Here is a 12,407-nt window from a genome sequence, read left to right on the forward strand (position 1 = left end):
ACCATCAGCAGTTTGTCCTCCATGCACCAGCCCAGTGACTCCTAAGCTTGGTCTCGGCCTTTAGCAGTCTGTAGTTTCCCGGCCTCCCCTCTCATCACGCAGCCCCCACCATTTCCCAGAAGTTTTCTGTTTAGAATCCCAACCCCATGTTCCCTCCACATAACGGTGAAATCCCAGCCATGTACTCCCTCATGTGTCCCCTCAGTGAGCAGTCTGTTCCCAGCTCTGCTCTGGGAGAATGAGGGTCTAGGTCTTAAAGGATTACACACATTATGCTTTGCATCTCCTGGAAATTTGAAGCAGATGCAAGAGCAACCAAACTTTTAGATCTGTTGAAACACAACTAGATCCTGGAAAGCAGACTTTCTAGACTGCAAATGACATAAGGGAAGGCCTTGGAGTGCTTCAGCCTTCCAAGGCTGTCCAGAAACCAGCTGACCCAGTTGCAGAGTAAACTAGACTCTCAGAGCTGAAGGGGGCCTTCCAGGTCATTTTATGAAGAAGGAAACTGAGGCCCAGAAGGTAATGATTTGACCAAGGTTCTGCAAATGGTTAGAGACTGTCACCTGATCCTTCTTCCTCTGTTCCATACTCTGTTGTGTCAGACTGTGGACTCAATAGGTTGTCCTAGGGTCAGGGGAAAGCGGAAAAGGTTTTGTTTTAGAACCATCCAGAAATGTCCTTCACCTCCCAGAACTTCCTGTGCCTAGGTCAGCGAGTCTTTATCAGCCTTGAATGGGTCATTTGGCCTAGTGCCTGGAGGAACATTTTAACCAAGTTAAAAATGGTCTCCAGGACTAAACTGGACTCAGCTAAGAGCTAACAACTCCTGAAAAAAGCTTGGGTGGAAAAGTACGTGGGAAGTGAGACAAGTGAAGCCTTATCCTGGGGGAAATCGGGGGAGAGAGAGGGTTAGGGGGCACGTGGGGCAGGGGGGAATGTGTGGAGCTTAATCTCTGTGATTAGTGTGACAATTTAAAGCAGAAGACATAGTCAGGATTAGGCTCAGGAGTGAAAAGACAACAAGACCTGGAAAAGGGGCACTGGGCCCTGCATCCAGGGAGGTTAGCTCCTGAAGTATTGTACCTGTGGGAAGGGTTGGAAGGAAAAAAAAAGTGTGCATTTGTGCATAGTGGACTTTTGCTCAAGAGTCCCCACAAGCTGGAATTCCCATCTGGGTTGGCATGACCCAAGGCCCGGTTGTTATTATTCCCCCCTTTTTCCTCCCACTCTTCAGTCTTCTGACCGAGGGTGGTAGGCATAAAATGCTCCTTACTGCTGGGGCCCCTATCTCTCTGGCCCCAGGCACAGGAGTTCATTGCGCCATCAGTGATGGTTGACTGAATGAGTTAGCTGCCTGGTACAGCCAAGATTTCCCATTGGCACTAGACCCATGGAAATCTGTCTTGGAGAGGTTATAAAATAGATCTTGTCCTAGTGCCCGAGGGACTCTTAGCCTTTTTTGGTCTCAGGAATTCTCTTCCAGTCTCTTTGGCAATTTGTGGCTGCCTATCAACACCACCGCCACCACTGCATTCCCTCTAACCTTAGTCTCCACTGCAGCCTGCTTGCCCAACACCTCAGGCCGCCCCAGTGAACCCACTGATTTCTTTGATATCTCTGAACATTGATGTCAGGCTCTAGGTCTTGGCTCCTAATTACAGGACTAAATGAAATGCAACCTACCGCCATTATATTTCAAAGGCAACATTTTTGACTTGACACACTTAAAATACAACAGATTTTGTAACTTAAGGGGGCAGGCAAAGGAACGGGTGACAACTGAGTAGTCACAAGATGGCTGGGATGACTTTTTAAGTTGCCAGGAGCTCCTGAACGGAGAAGACCGGGAAGAGCAGAGAAAGCAAACGCACAGCAGCAGCCAGGGCCACCTGGAGGGGAAGTGAGTGAGCTTCCGGCCAGGGCCAGGGCCAGGGCCAGGGCCAGGGCCTAAGCAGCTGCCTTCCACTGACAGCGACTTTGAAATCAGGACCTTCTAGGACCAACTCCTTCAAGTCTCCCTAGGTGCCAATCCCCTCACCTCTAAGGAACAGGCACAGGTTTCCATTTCTGATGGTTCCAGAGTTTACTGTCACCATCCTGTCTTTTCGCCAACATTTCTTCCAGTCATCAGGATCATATTCTGGACGTCAGAGGTAGATCACTCAGATTCACATTGAAGATTTGGTGGCATCCATTCTTATAGTTTCCAACTATTGTCCTGCAAATGGTTCCCAGAATCAAGACCCACACTGCTAACCATCTCCTTTGGACGTTTATTTCCATTGAGATGTGTTATTCTCATCTTAAACTCAGGATGCCCAAACGAAGGTCATCTTTCTTTCCTTCAAACCTGCTCTTCTTCTCGATTTACTCACGCTGGCTCAAACCCTGGAAGCTTCTGTGGTGTCCCCCTTCATCTGGTCCCTCATTACCCATGCAGTCACCAAGCAGTCACAGCCTTCCCTTCCAAGTCTGCGTCACTTTGCAGTGTAGAATTTGGAAGGGACCTGAGATGACAGAAAGATGGCAGACCCCCGGTGGAGTCAGGGGGTTTGCTCAAAGTGATAACACTATTTAGAGGAGGAGCTGGAACCAGCATCCTTGTGCCCTAACACCCTGCCCATTGCTCTTGCCAAGAATATCTTCTTTCTGCGTGTGTATCGACCCCCTACTCAAAAACTTGTAACCCAAGCTGTTAACCAGTCATCTGAACCTCTCCCTGATTTTTCCACAATCAACCTCTCTGACTTCCTGACACAAAGAAGAGCTAACATTTACCACATGCCAGACACTATTCTAAATGCTTCACATGGATTAACTTAATCCACATGAAACTAGGAAGGAGGGAACTATGATTATTCTCATGTTACAGATGAGGAAACTGAGACAGACCGCTTTCACCAACCTGAAATCTCTCCCCCTCCCCCCGTCCCTGTTTTTTACTTCCCCCCACTACCACATTTATCAGATTCTCTTTCTTCCAATAGCTCTTCTCTGACTCCCCACAGCAGCCAGCTATCTTTCCCCTCCTCTTACCCAGAGCACAGCATCCATCTGGCCTTCTGTCTGTCCTGCCCTGTGTTCGTTCTGTCGGGCGCTTGTGTCCTGTTCCCCAGCAGGACCAGCTACTCCTTACTGAGTCCTACACGTGCCTTTGCTACCCAGGCACCTCCGCAGCGCCCACACACCAGGCTCTCGCCTCCTTTCTGTCTAGTACTGCTGCCTGGCTCTCCCAAGCAGCCCACCACGCAGGGAGACCTGTACAGAACACAACGCTGGGGGCCAGATGGTGAGGGGGGCCGGCTGACAGATTCTGACAGAGTCTATGGGCAGGCTGGTGGTTGAGTCAACTTCCTTACTTGCCTCAGAGGCTACCAGACTTGGCTCCACTCTAGGGAGTGACTTCCTTCAGGCTAAATACATCGGGCCCTACTCACCTCCCTCCTTCCCTCCCCTCCCGCACTCATGGCTGACCTTCTCCAAGACAAGTCTGAGACCCATGTTCACCTGGCCTTTTGAGAATGAAAGCCTTTTTCCTCTTGCCCATGTCCTCCCCATGCTTGACAGAAGGCTACTCCCCACTTCCAGATTCTTCTGGCTTCTCTGAATTTCTTGCCTGCCTCAGTGAGTCCTTCTCCTTTTCCTCTCTGGCCCAGTAGCCCTCACTCCTCTCCTCCTTTTACCTCGCAAGCCACTGACCTGGGTACCATTTATATTCTAATCTGAGCCCTGCTCTTGACTTGCTGTGTTACCTTGGACAAGTTACTTTCCCACTCTGGGCCTCAATGTTCACATCTATGAAAGGAGGAAGCCGGACTAGATGGTGAGTGGCTGTCCTGCTGAGCCCTGCGATTCTTTCTTCCTTTTACAGCTCTCCTCTCCACCTCTCGCCTGTGGGCTCCTCTCTCAGGCCTTCTCTCCCGGGGTAGGCCTGCCCTGGCCCCAGGAGAGCTGTGGCTCCAGCTCCCGTTCCCTGTCTAAGCGACCAGCCCTGGGCCTCCTCCCCAGCTCAGGCCCCAGCTCCGCTCCATGTGGCCCGTCTGAGAGGCTGGCCCCAAGCCCGGGGGCAACTCCACATTTCTCTGTTTTTCCTTTTTTTTTCTCTCTTTCCCGGAGTTAACAAGAAGCAGATGTGGCGCACGATGGTTGGAGAGGTGGGGGGAGGAAGGGGGAGGCTGGACCGCCAGCCAGACAGGGGGGAAGGGAGGGGAGTGAGGGAGAGAGAGAGGCAGGAGGCCAGGGCCCGCCCCGAAACCACTCTTGCGCCTCTGAGCAGCCACAGGGGCAAAGCCCTGTCACCCTCAGGATCCAGTCATTGGGGAAAAGCGATAGGGAGGCCAGAGGAGGGCCAGCTGGGGCGAGGGGGTGGAGGCCCAGGAAGCAGCATCTGAGAGGGCCAGGGACCAGGCACAGGAGGCCGGGGGGCACAGAGAACAAACCCCCCTCAGAAGTGGAGAAGAGGAGAGCGGAAGGAACCGAGGGAGGGACAGATAGGAGCCTGAGGAGGAAAGAGGAGGGGGAGAGGGGTCAGGCCAGGCGGCCAAGGAGGAGGCGTGCGGCTGGGGGCTGCTGGCAGGAAGCTGGGGACAGGACCTGCTGTCCCTCGGATCCGCGGCGTCCCCCGCTCCAGGCAGAGGCGCCGGTGGTCAGGCCAGGATGTGCCTCTGAGGGCCACCACGGAGCGCCCCCGCCATGGCCCCCGGAACCCTCTGGAGCTGCTACCTCTGCTGCCTGCTGACCACAGCCGTGGGGGCGGCCAGCTACCCTCCTCGCGGTTACAGCCTCTACACTGGGAGTGGCGGGGCCCTCAGCCCTGGGGGACCCCAGGCCCAGAGTGCCCCCCGGCCTGCCAGCCGCCACAGGTAAGAGTCTGGGCCCCAGCCCGAGGCTGGAGGTAGGTGGGAGGGTGGGTGAGAAGGTGTGTATCCTGGCCCCGACCTTGGGTCCGCTCTTCTGGGCTGTCCCCGCCTGGGGCAGGGAAGGGGGAAGAGGAAACCCATCCGCCAGGTGCTCTTCACATGCCCGCCTTCCTTCAGGGCACTTCCAGGGCCCCCTGAAGAGCTAGGTCCCCCCCCAACCTCAGGGAGATCTGCTTCCACGTTAGGCGCCCAGGGAAACTACCCTGAGGGACACCAGCCAGGCCTTCCTGCCAGCCGCCAGCTGCATACCAGCCTGGGATTCTCGGCAGACCTCTCATTCCTCTCTAGGGCTCCCTCAGCCCCATCCAGTAACCCACGCTTCTGACGCCGCTCCTCTGCTCCCTGTGGCTCTCCAGCCGACACGGACCAGAGACTGGCGCGAATGGGGCCAAGAGTGTAGAACGTCGAGCCCCAAGGTGGGCAGCGCTCATCAATGGCCTATTCTCTCCTTAACCCTGAGCTGGAGCCCTGCCTGCCCCGTCCTCTCCCCTGAGTGGTGGGTGGAAGCCAGCATCCAGGGGATCACCAGGGGCCCTGGCCGGTCGGTTCACACAGGCCACGCCAAGCTGGGGGTTGAGACAGAGGGACACGAATGAATGTGTGGATTCAGAGGCTCCCCACGTGCCCCCAGCCACGAGGATCAACATCTCGTGGTTGTGGTTTTGCATCTACATCTCCTGTCCCCGTCTTGAAAAGTCTTTATTGACTCCTGCTGCACAGGAAGGTGGGGGGGCGGGGAGCCGCCCCTGCCAAAGCCCTGGCTCCCACCGTTCCCAGGGGCCCTTCATGTTTTGACCCTCCCTCCGCCCCTCTGGTAGCCCCCTGGGCCTTCCTTGGGGGTATGTGTCTCTGGATCTTGGGCCCACGTGGGGTTGTATCTGCAGGAACTGGTGTGCCTACGTGGTGACCCGGACAGTGAGCTGTGTCCTTGAGGATGGAGTGGAGACCTTCATCAAGCCTGACTACCAGCCCTGTGGCTGGGGCCAGCCCCAGTGTTCCCACAGCATCATGTGAGCACCTCCCCCTGCCAAGGGATGTGCACTTGGCTGGGGCTGGGCTAGGGCGGCCAACTGGGGGCATTTGTACCAAGCAGGTAGCAAGGGGCAGGACCGGGGGCTTCAGTCACAGCCAGCTGAGGAGATGCTGAGGCAGCAATTTGGCTGGTGGAATACTGAGGGCAAACTTACCTGGACCACCCTGCCAGCCCCTGGAACGCCTTTTCCGGGCTGGGTCACAGTCAAGGAGAGTTGTTCAAAGTTCCAGCACAGGACAAGGGGAGGAAGAGTAGGGATTTGGCCCTTGGCCAACACGCTGACAACTGTCAACTGAGCAAGGCCACATGCTGGTCAGTAAGGGGGACCCAGCCTGAGGGACAGGTCTAGTCCACCAGCGGCTGCTCATCTCTGAGGACAGGGGCCGGGATCACTACAGGACAGGGAGGAGTCAAGAGGCCTCCCTCTGCCTCTCCCAGGTACCGCAGCTTCCTCCGCCCTCGCTACCGTGTGGCCTACAAAACAGTAACGGATATGGAGTGGAGGTGCTGCCAGGGGTACGGGGGCGATGACTGTGCCGAGGGCCCTGCCCCGGCGCTGGGCCCTGCACCCACCACGCCGCGCCCCCGGCCCCGGCCCGCCCGCCCCAACCTCTCGGGCTCCAGTGCGGGCAACCACCTGAGTGGACTGGGTGGGGAAGGTGAGTACCGGAGCTGCTGGGGAGAGGAGGGGAAGGCGGTGCTGGGGGAAGCGTGGGCCAGGCTGCTGCGGGGAACCCCTGCTCCAGGTCAGAAGAGGGGACAGAAGGGAGTTAATGAGATCCCTTCCCATGCATGAGAGCGAGAGCGAGTGAGAGAGAGAGAGAGAGAAGAGAGAGGGAGAATATGTCTGTGTCCGTGTGTGTGTGTGTGTGTGTGTGTGTGTGTGTTTGTGTGTGTGTGAGACAGAGAAGAGAGATTGAGTGGAGACCCAGAGAAAAGGAAGGCAGAAAAAGAGAATGTGCTTGTTCATGCCCACGTGTAGCCAAGATACTTCCTAGTTGGGAACAGCTGCGGAGGAAGGGGGATTTCCTTGGAGAAGCTTGGTCCAAGGGGATAGACAGATGAGACTACAAGTCCTAGCATGCACTGCAGCCAACTACAGGTCCCAGGCCCCTCGGTGGCCTCTGGAGACTACAGGTCCCAGAATGCAGCAGTCCCCGTTGCCCGGCACTGCAGATGTGCTGTGTTTGCCTGCCAGGGAGATAGCTGTGCTGTAATTATGGAAACAGGAACTTCTGGCTGATTCTCCGACCATCCAGCCAGATCCCCCGCAGCTCGCCTCAGAGCCCTGTTTGTCCCTGTAGTGCTGTGGAGAGGTTCCTACCCCACGTCCGCATTTCACTCACCCTGAGGGAAGGACCTAGTGTCATTCCCTTTTTTCAGATGTTGGAACAGTTTCCATAAAGTTAAGAGGCATTCTGGAAGGTGGAAAGGACCTGGCCTTGGTGGTCTGATGGACGACCTGGGTTTGAAACTTGGCTCTGCCACTTATTAAACTTGTAATCCATGGCCCAGTTAATTAACCTCTCTGGTCCTCTGTTTCCCAGTCTGTGAAATGGGAAGAACTAATGGTATTTGCACAATGGAGTTGCTGGATGCGGGAAGGAGCCATGGTACACATGTGGCTTAAAGGCATTCAGTGAATGGAGTTTCCTACCATCTTTTCTTGCCCAAGTCATGCAGCTAAGGAATGGCCACATCAGCTGGGACCTCTGCCCTCTTGTTGGAGCTGGGGAGCGCAGGACCTAGGAGGTAGGCACTGAGCTCTGAGGCCTCGCCCCTCGCCCTTATGCCTTCCCCTCTCTGCCAGGACCTGGGGAGTCACAAAAGGTGCAGCAGCTGGAGGAGCAGGTGCAGAGCCTGACGAAGGAGCTGCAGGGCCTCCGGGGTGTCCTGCAGGGACTGAGCGGGCGCCTGACGGAAGACGTCCAGAGAGCTGTGGAGATAGCCTTTAATGGGAGGCAGCAGCCCGCAGATGCAGCTGCCCGCCCCGGTGTGCACGAAACCCTCAGCGAGATACAGCAGCAGCTGCAGCTCCTGGACAACCGCGTCTCCACCCACGACCAGGAGCTGGGCCATCTCAACACCCATCACAGCGGTGGTGGCGGCAGCGGTGGCAGCAGGGCTCTGGGCCCAAGCCCGGCCCCTCCCGGCCACAGCGAGGAGCTGCTGCGGGAGCTGGAGCAGCGGCTGCAGGAGTCCTGCTCTGTGTGCCTGGCGGGGCTGGATGGCTTCCGCCGGCAGCAGCAGGAGGACAGGGAGCGGCTGCGAGCGCTGGAGAAGCTACTGGCCTCCGTGGAGGAGCGGCAGCGGCAGCTCGCTGGGCAGGCCCTGGGCCGCTGGCCCGCTCCGGAGTGCTGCCCTCCAGAGCTGGGCCGGCGACTGGCTGAACTGGAGCGGAGGCTGGATGTGGTGGCTGGCTCGGTGACAGTGCTGAGCGGGCGGCGAGGCGCCAACCTGGGAGTAGCAGCTGGGCAGGGGGGCCACCCCCCAGGCTATACCAGCTTAGCGTCCCACCTCGCTCGCCTGGAGGACCGATTCAACTCCACCCTGGGCCCCTTGGAGGAGGGCTGGCGGGGGCTTCCCGGGGGCCTGGGCCACTGGCTGCCTGCTGCCCGGGGCCAACAAGAGAGGCTGGAGGGGCTGCTGGCCAACGTGAGCGGGGAGCTGGGGGGGCGGCTGGCTCTGCTGGAGGAGCAGGTGGCAGGGGCTGTGCAGGCATGTGGGCAGCTCTGCTCTGGGGCCCCAGGCGAGCAGGGCTCCGAGGTCAGCGAGATCCTCAGTGCCTTGGAGCGCAGGGTGCTGGACAGCGAGGGGCAACTGCAGCTGGTGGGCTCAGGCCTGCACAAGCTGGGAGCAGCTGGGGAGTCCCAGCAGGCCACGCTGGAGGGACTGCAAGGGGTCGCGGGCCAGCTCCAGGGTCGGGTCAATGCGCTGGATGAGACGGCTGCAGAGTTCGCACTGCAGCTGAATCTCACAGCGGTGCGGCTGGGCCAGCTGGAGGGGCTGCTGCAGGCCCGTGGGGATGAGGGCTGTGGCGCCTGTGGTGGTGTCCAGGAGGAGCTGGGCCGTCTTCGGGATGGTGTGGAGCGCTGCTCCTGCCCCCTGTTGCCCGCACGGGGCCCTGGGGCCGGCCCGGGTGTTGGGGGACCGAGCCGTGGGCCTCTGGATGGCTTCAGTGTGTTCGGGGGCAGCTCAGGCTCAGCCCTCCAGGCCCTGCAGGGAGAGCTCTCCGAGGTTATTCTCACCTTCAGCTCCCTCAATGACTCACTGCATGAGCTCCAGACCACAGTGGAGGGCCAGGGTGCTGATCTGGCTGACCTGGGAGCCACCAAGGACCGCATCATCTCTGAGATTAACAGGCTGCAGCAGGAGGCCACAGAGCACGCTACAGAGAGTGAGGAGCGCTTCCGAGGCCTGGAAGAGGGACAGGCACAGGCCGGCCAGTGCCCCAGCCTAGAGGGGCGACTGGGCCGCCTGGAGGGAGTCTGTGAGCGGCTGGACACGGTGGCCGGGGGACTGCAGGGCCTGCGCGAAGGCCTCTCCAGACACGTGGCTGGGCTCTGGGCTGGGCTACGGGAAACCAACAGCACCAGCCAGACACAGGCCGCCCTGCTGGAGAAGCTGCTAGGGGGGCAGGCCGGCCTGGGCAGGAGGCTCAGCGCCCTTAACAGCTCCCTGCTGCTCCTGGAGGACCGGCTTCACCAGCTCAGTCTGAAGGACCTCACTGGTGAGGGGGCAAGAGGAGGCACGGGGTGGGGGCACTCCTTTCGAGTCCTTTCTTTCTCCTCCCCTGACCCTGCGACAGCCCAGCTTTAACCTCATCCACTTTCTCCTTGCCCTGCCCAGCATGAATTGCAGATCCACCTCTGTCCCAGGGCTTGGTTTGTCCACAAGAGATGATCCAAGGTCCCAGCTCCCCGCCCTCCCCTGACGGCTCAGACAGGCCTGTGGGTGGAGGAGGGGTGCTGCTCTGTCGGCTAGGTACCCAGCATGGGCAGCGAGGGGCCCATCACCCTGTCCCTGGATCCACCACCCTTTGGAAACTCCTTTTTATGGCTCTCCTTCAACTTAGTTTTGTCACTGTAGGTCCTGCAGGTGAGGCTGGGCCACCAGGGCCTCCCGGGGTAGAGGGACCCCCAGGCCCTGCCGGACCTCCGGGACCTCCAGGCAAGGATGGACAAAAGGGGCCCATCGGACCACCAGGTATGTGGGCTGAGATCCTTGCTGCAGCCAGGGCTACTCCCAGCCCCAACCCCGGCTGCCCCGGGCTTGACATTCTACTCTGAACCGGACAGAGAAGGGGGGGAAAGAGGCAAGGAACTGGGGCTGCTACATGGCTGACAGTGACTAGGAGCTAGGATAGTCACTGTGTTGGCCAGTTAGCTGTGGTGGCCTCACTGCTGTGTTGAAGACGATGCCTGAGCCTATAAGGTTGAACAGAATGGACCCTATCTGTTCCTCCTTTTCTTGATACGCCCAGTTCTGTTTTGGAGTCTGCATAGCACCTAGCACAGTGGGAAAGCAGATGTTTGCTGAGTGACTTAGCGAGAGCTGCCCTACTTCTCACAGCTCCCTTTTTTCTTCCCACAGGTCCCCAAGGTGAACAGGGTAAGTTCCTCTCATTCAGTGCTGGAGGGCGGGGAACTGAACTAGGATTTGGAGGATGGAAGGCCTCAGACAGCCCTGGGGGTAGAGACCCAGGAGGGGAAGGGGGCTGGGCAGCCCTGCACTGAGCGTCCACTCTGACACCCTCCCTACCCCACCTAGGAGCAGAGGGGGCACCAGCAGCCTCTGTGCCCCGGGTGGCCTTTTCAGCTGCCCTGAGTTTGCCCCGCTCTGAACCAGGCACAGTGCCCTTTGACAGAGTCCTGCTCAACGATGGGGGCTACTATGATCCAGAGACTGGTAAGCCTGGGAGTGGGCAGCTGGGCACTGGGGGGAATGGGGGAGGCTGTGCAGTGATATGTCCCCATTCTTGCCGTTTCAGACAAGCTGAGTCTTTTCATTCTCTGGTTTGGGGAGACCCCTATTCTCTCCTTCATTTATTCATTCTCACCACAGCTTGGACTGGGGGGTGAGGTGGGGAGGGGAAAAGCCGGGGAGGGGAAAAGCCGATCATTCCACAGCTCTTTATGGGGGCCTCTTCTTGCCCAGGCACTGTTTTAAGTGCTGGGGATGGGGAAATGAACAAAACACTGGTTTCCCTGCCGTCCGTGGAGTTCTAGTAGAAGAGAGGTGAAAAGACCCAGAGGGTCCCTCCGCACGTAGTCCAGGAGTTCTGCAAGGGCTCCCGGACACCTTCACGGCCCCTGCCACCTGTCTCCCTCCTGATTGCCACTGTTGTCCCCAGGCGTGTTCACGGCGCCTATAGCCGGACGCTACTTGCTGAGCGCGGTGCTGACTGGGCACCGGCACGAGAAAGTGGAGGCCGTGCTGTCCCGCTCCAACCTGGGCGTGGCCCGCATAGACTCCGGTGGCTACGAGCCTGAGGGCCTGGAGAATAAGCCGGTGGCCGAGAGCCAGCCCAGCCCGGGCGCCCTAGGCGTCTTCAGCCTCATTCTGCCGCTGCAGGCCGGGGACACGGTCTGCATCGACCTGGTCATGGGGCAGCTGGCGCACTCGGAGGAACCGCTCACCATCTTCAGCGGAGCCCTGCTCTACGGGGACCTGGAGCTAGAACAGGCATAGACAGGGAGCCGGGCCCCACCGGCCCGAAGTGTCTACGCCGGCCAAACAGCCAGCGGGGGTGGGGTGGGGGTGGGCTCCGGGGCGTCTCGCCTGGGACGGGGCCCCGACCCGGGGCAAGCTGCAGTCTCTGTACCCGCCGCAGCAGCGCAGGCGCCCAGAGCAGCGTCCTTCCCACGGTCGGAGTGCGCCGGGTCGGGGACTCTGGGGTCTCCTCGTCCAGACTTTTGGCCTGATCGCCGTCCCTGCAAGACTCGGACTGCGGAGGAGCTAATCCTCGCACACTTTGCTCCCCCAACTGGCCTCTAGGCCGAATCCCTGGGCTCCGGGACTCTCTCGAGGGGGCTCCAGCCCCCACCGCCATACTAAACTATTCAGGAATAAAGACACTTGGGTTTTCTAAAAAAAAAAAAAAAAAAAACTAAACAAGCTGTCTGCTCTACTATGTGTTCAGGGGTAGATAGGCGTATACAGGGGACGGGGTGAGGGAGCCCCGGGTTCCGGACCCTGCTCGCGTCCTCCGCTTTGGCAGGGGTAGCTCTGCCTGCACTTGCACTGGACGCGCAGGCGAGAAGTGCGCCCGGGGCTTGGAGCGCTAGCCGGGCCCCACTACGGGTCGCGCCTTTTCCGCCGGCGTCCGCCAGAGGGCGCTGGGAGACGAGACCGCGGCGCCGCTGGGCGGTGTCTTCCGTCACGTGACCTCCGCCGCTCATCTTGCGTGCCCCAGCTGCTCAGCGGCGGAGGCGAGGCCTCGAGCTGGGATT

The 12,407-nt window shown here is 59.0% G+C and overlaps 1 protein-coding gene across 1 annotated transcript; it reads left to right on the plus strand.

Moving 5' to 3' along the window:
- The first annotated feature begins 4,589 nt into the window (after positions 1 to 4,589).
- On the plus strand, positions 4,590 to 12,032 carry EMILIN1 (elastin microfibril interfacer 1). The gene is made up of 8 exons (XM_082672352.1): positions 4,590 to 4,865; positions 5,807 to 5,932; positions 6,394 to 6,614; positions 7,766 to 9,685; positions 10,045 to 10,161; positions 10,549 to 10,566; positions 10,726 to 10,863; positions 11,309 to 12,032. The coding sequence occupies exons 1-8, from the start codon at positions 4,696 to 4,698 to the stop codon at positions 11,644 to 11,646; spliced, it is 3,048 nt and encodes a 1,015-aa protein (XP_082528478.1). The 5' UTR covers positions 4,590 to 4,695; the 3' UTR covers positions 11,647 to 12,032.
- The last annotated feature ends 375 nt before the right edge of the window (positions 12,033 to 12,407 follow it).

Source organism: Grampus griseus, assembly GCF_964374135.1.
Source record: "Grampus griseus genome assembly, chromosome: 15".
Taxonomy (NCBI): Eukaryota; Metazoa; Chordata; class Mammalia; order Artiodactyla; family Delphinidae; genus Grampus; species Grampus griseus.

Excerpts from the sequence above, each read along its gene's own strand:
- EMILIN1 (XM_082672352.1), top strand. The coding sequence starts at position 4,696 with ATGGCCCCCGGAACCCTCTGGAGCTGCTACCTCTGCTGCCTGCTGACC. Across the intron at positions 4,866-5,806 it reads CGGCCTGCCAGCCGCCACAG|GAACTGGTGTGCCTACGTGG; the intron begins GTAAGAGTCTGG and ends TTGTATCTGCAG. Across the intron at positions 10,864-11,308 it reads CTACTATGATCCAGAGACTG|GCGTGTTCACGGCGCCTATA; the intron begins GTAAGCCTGGGA and ends TGTTGTCCCCAG.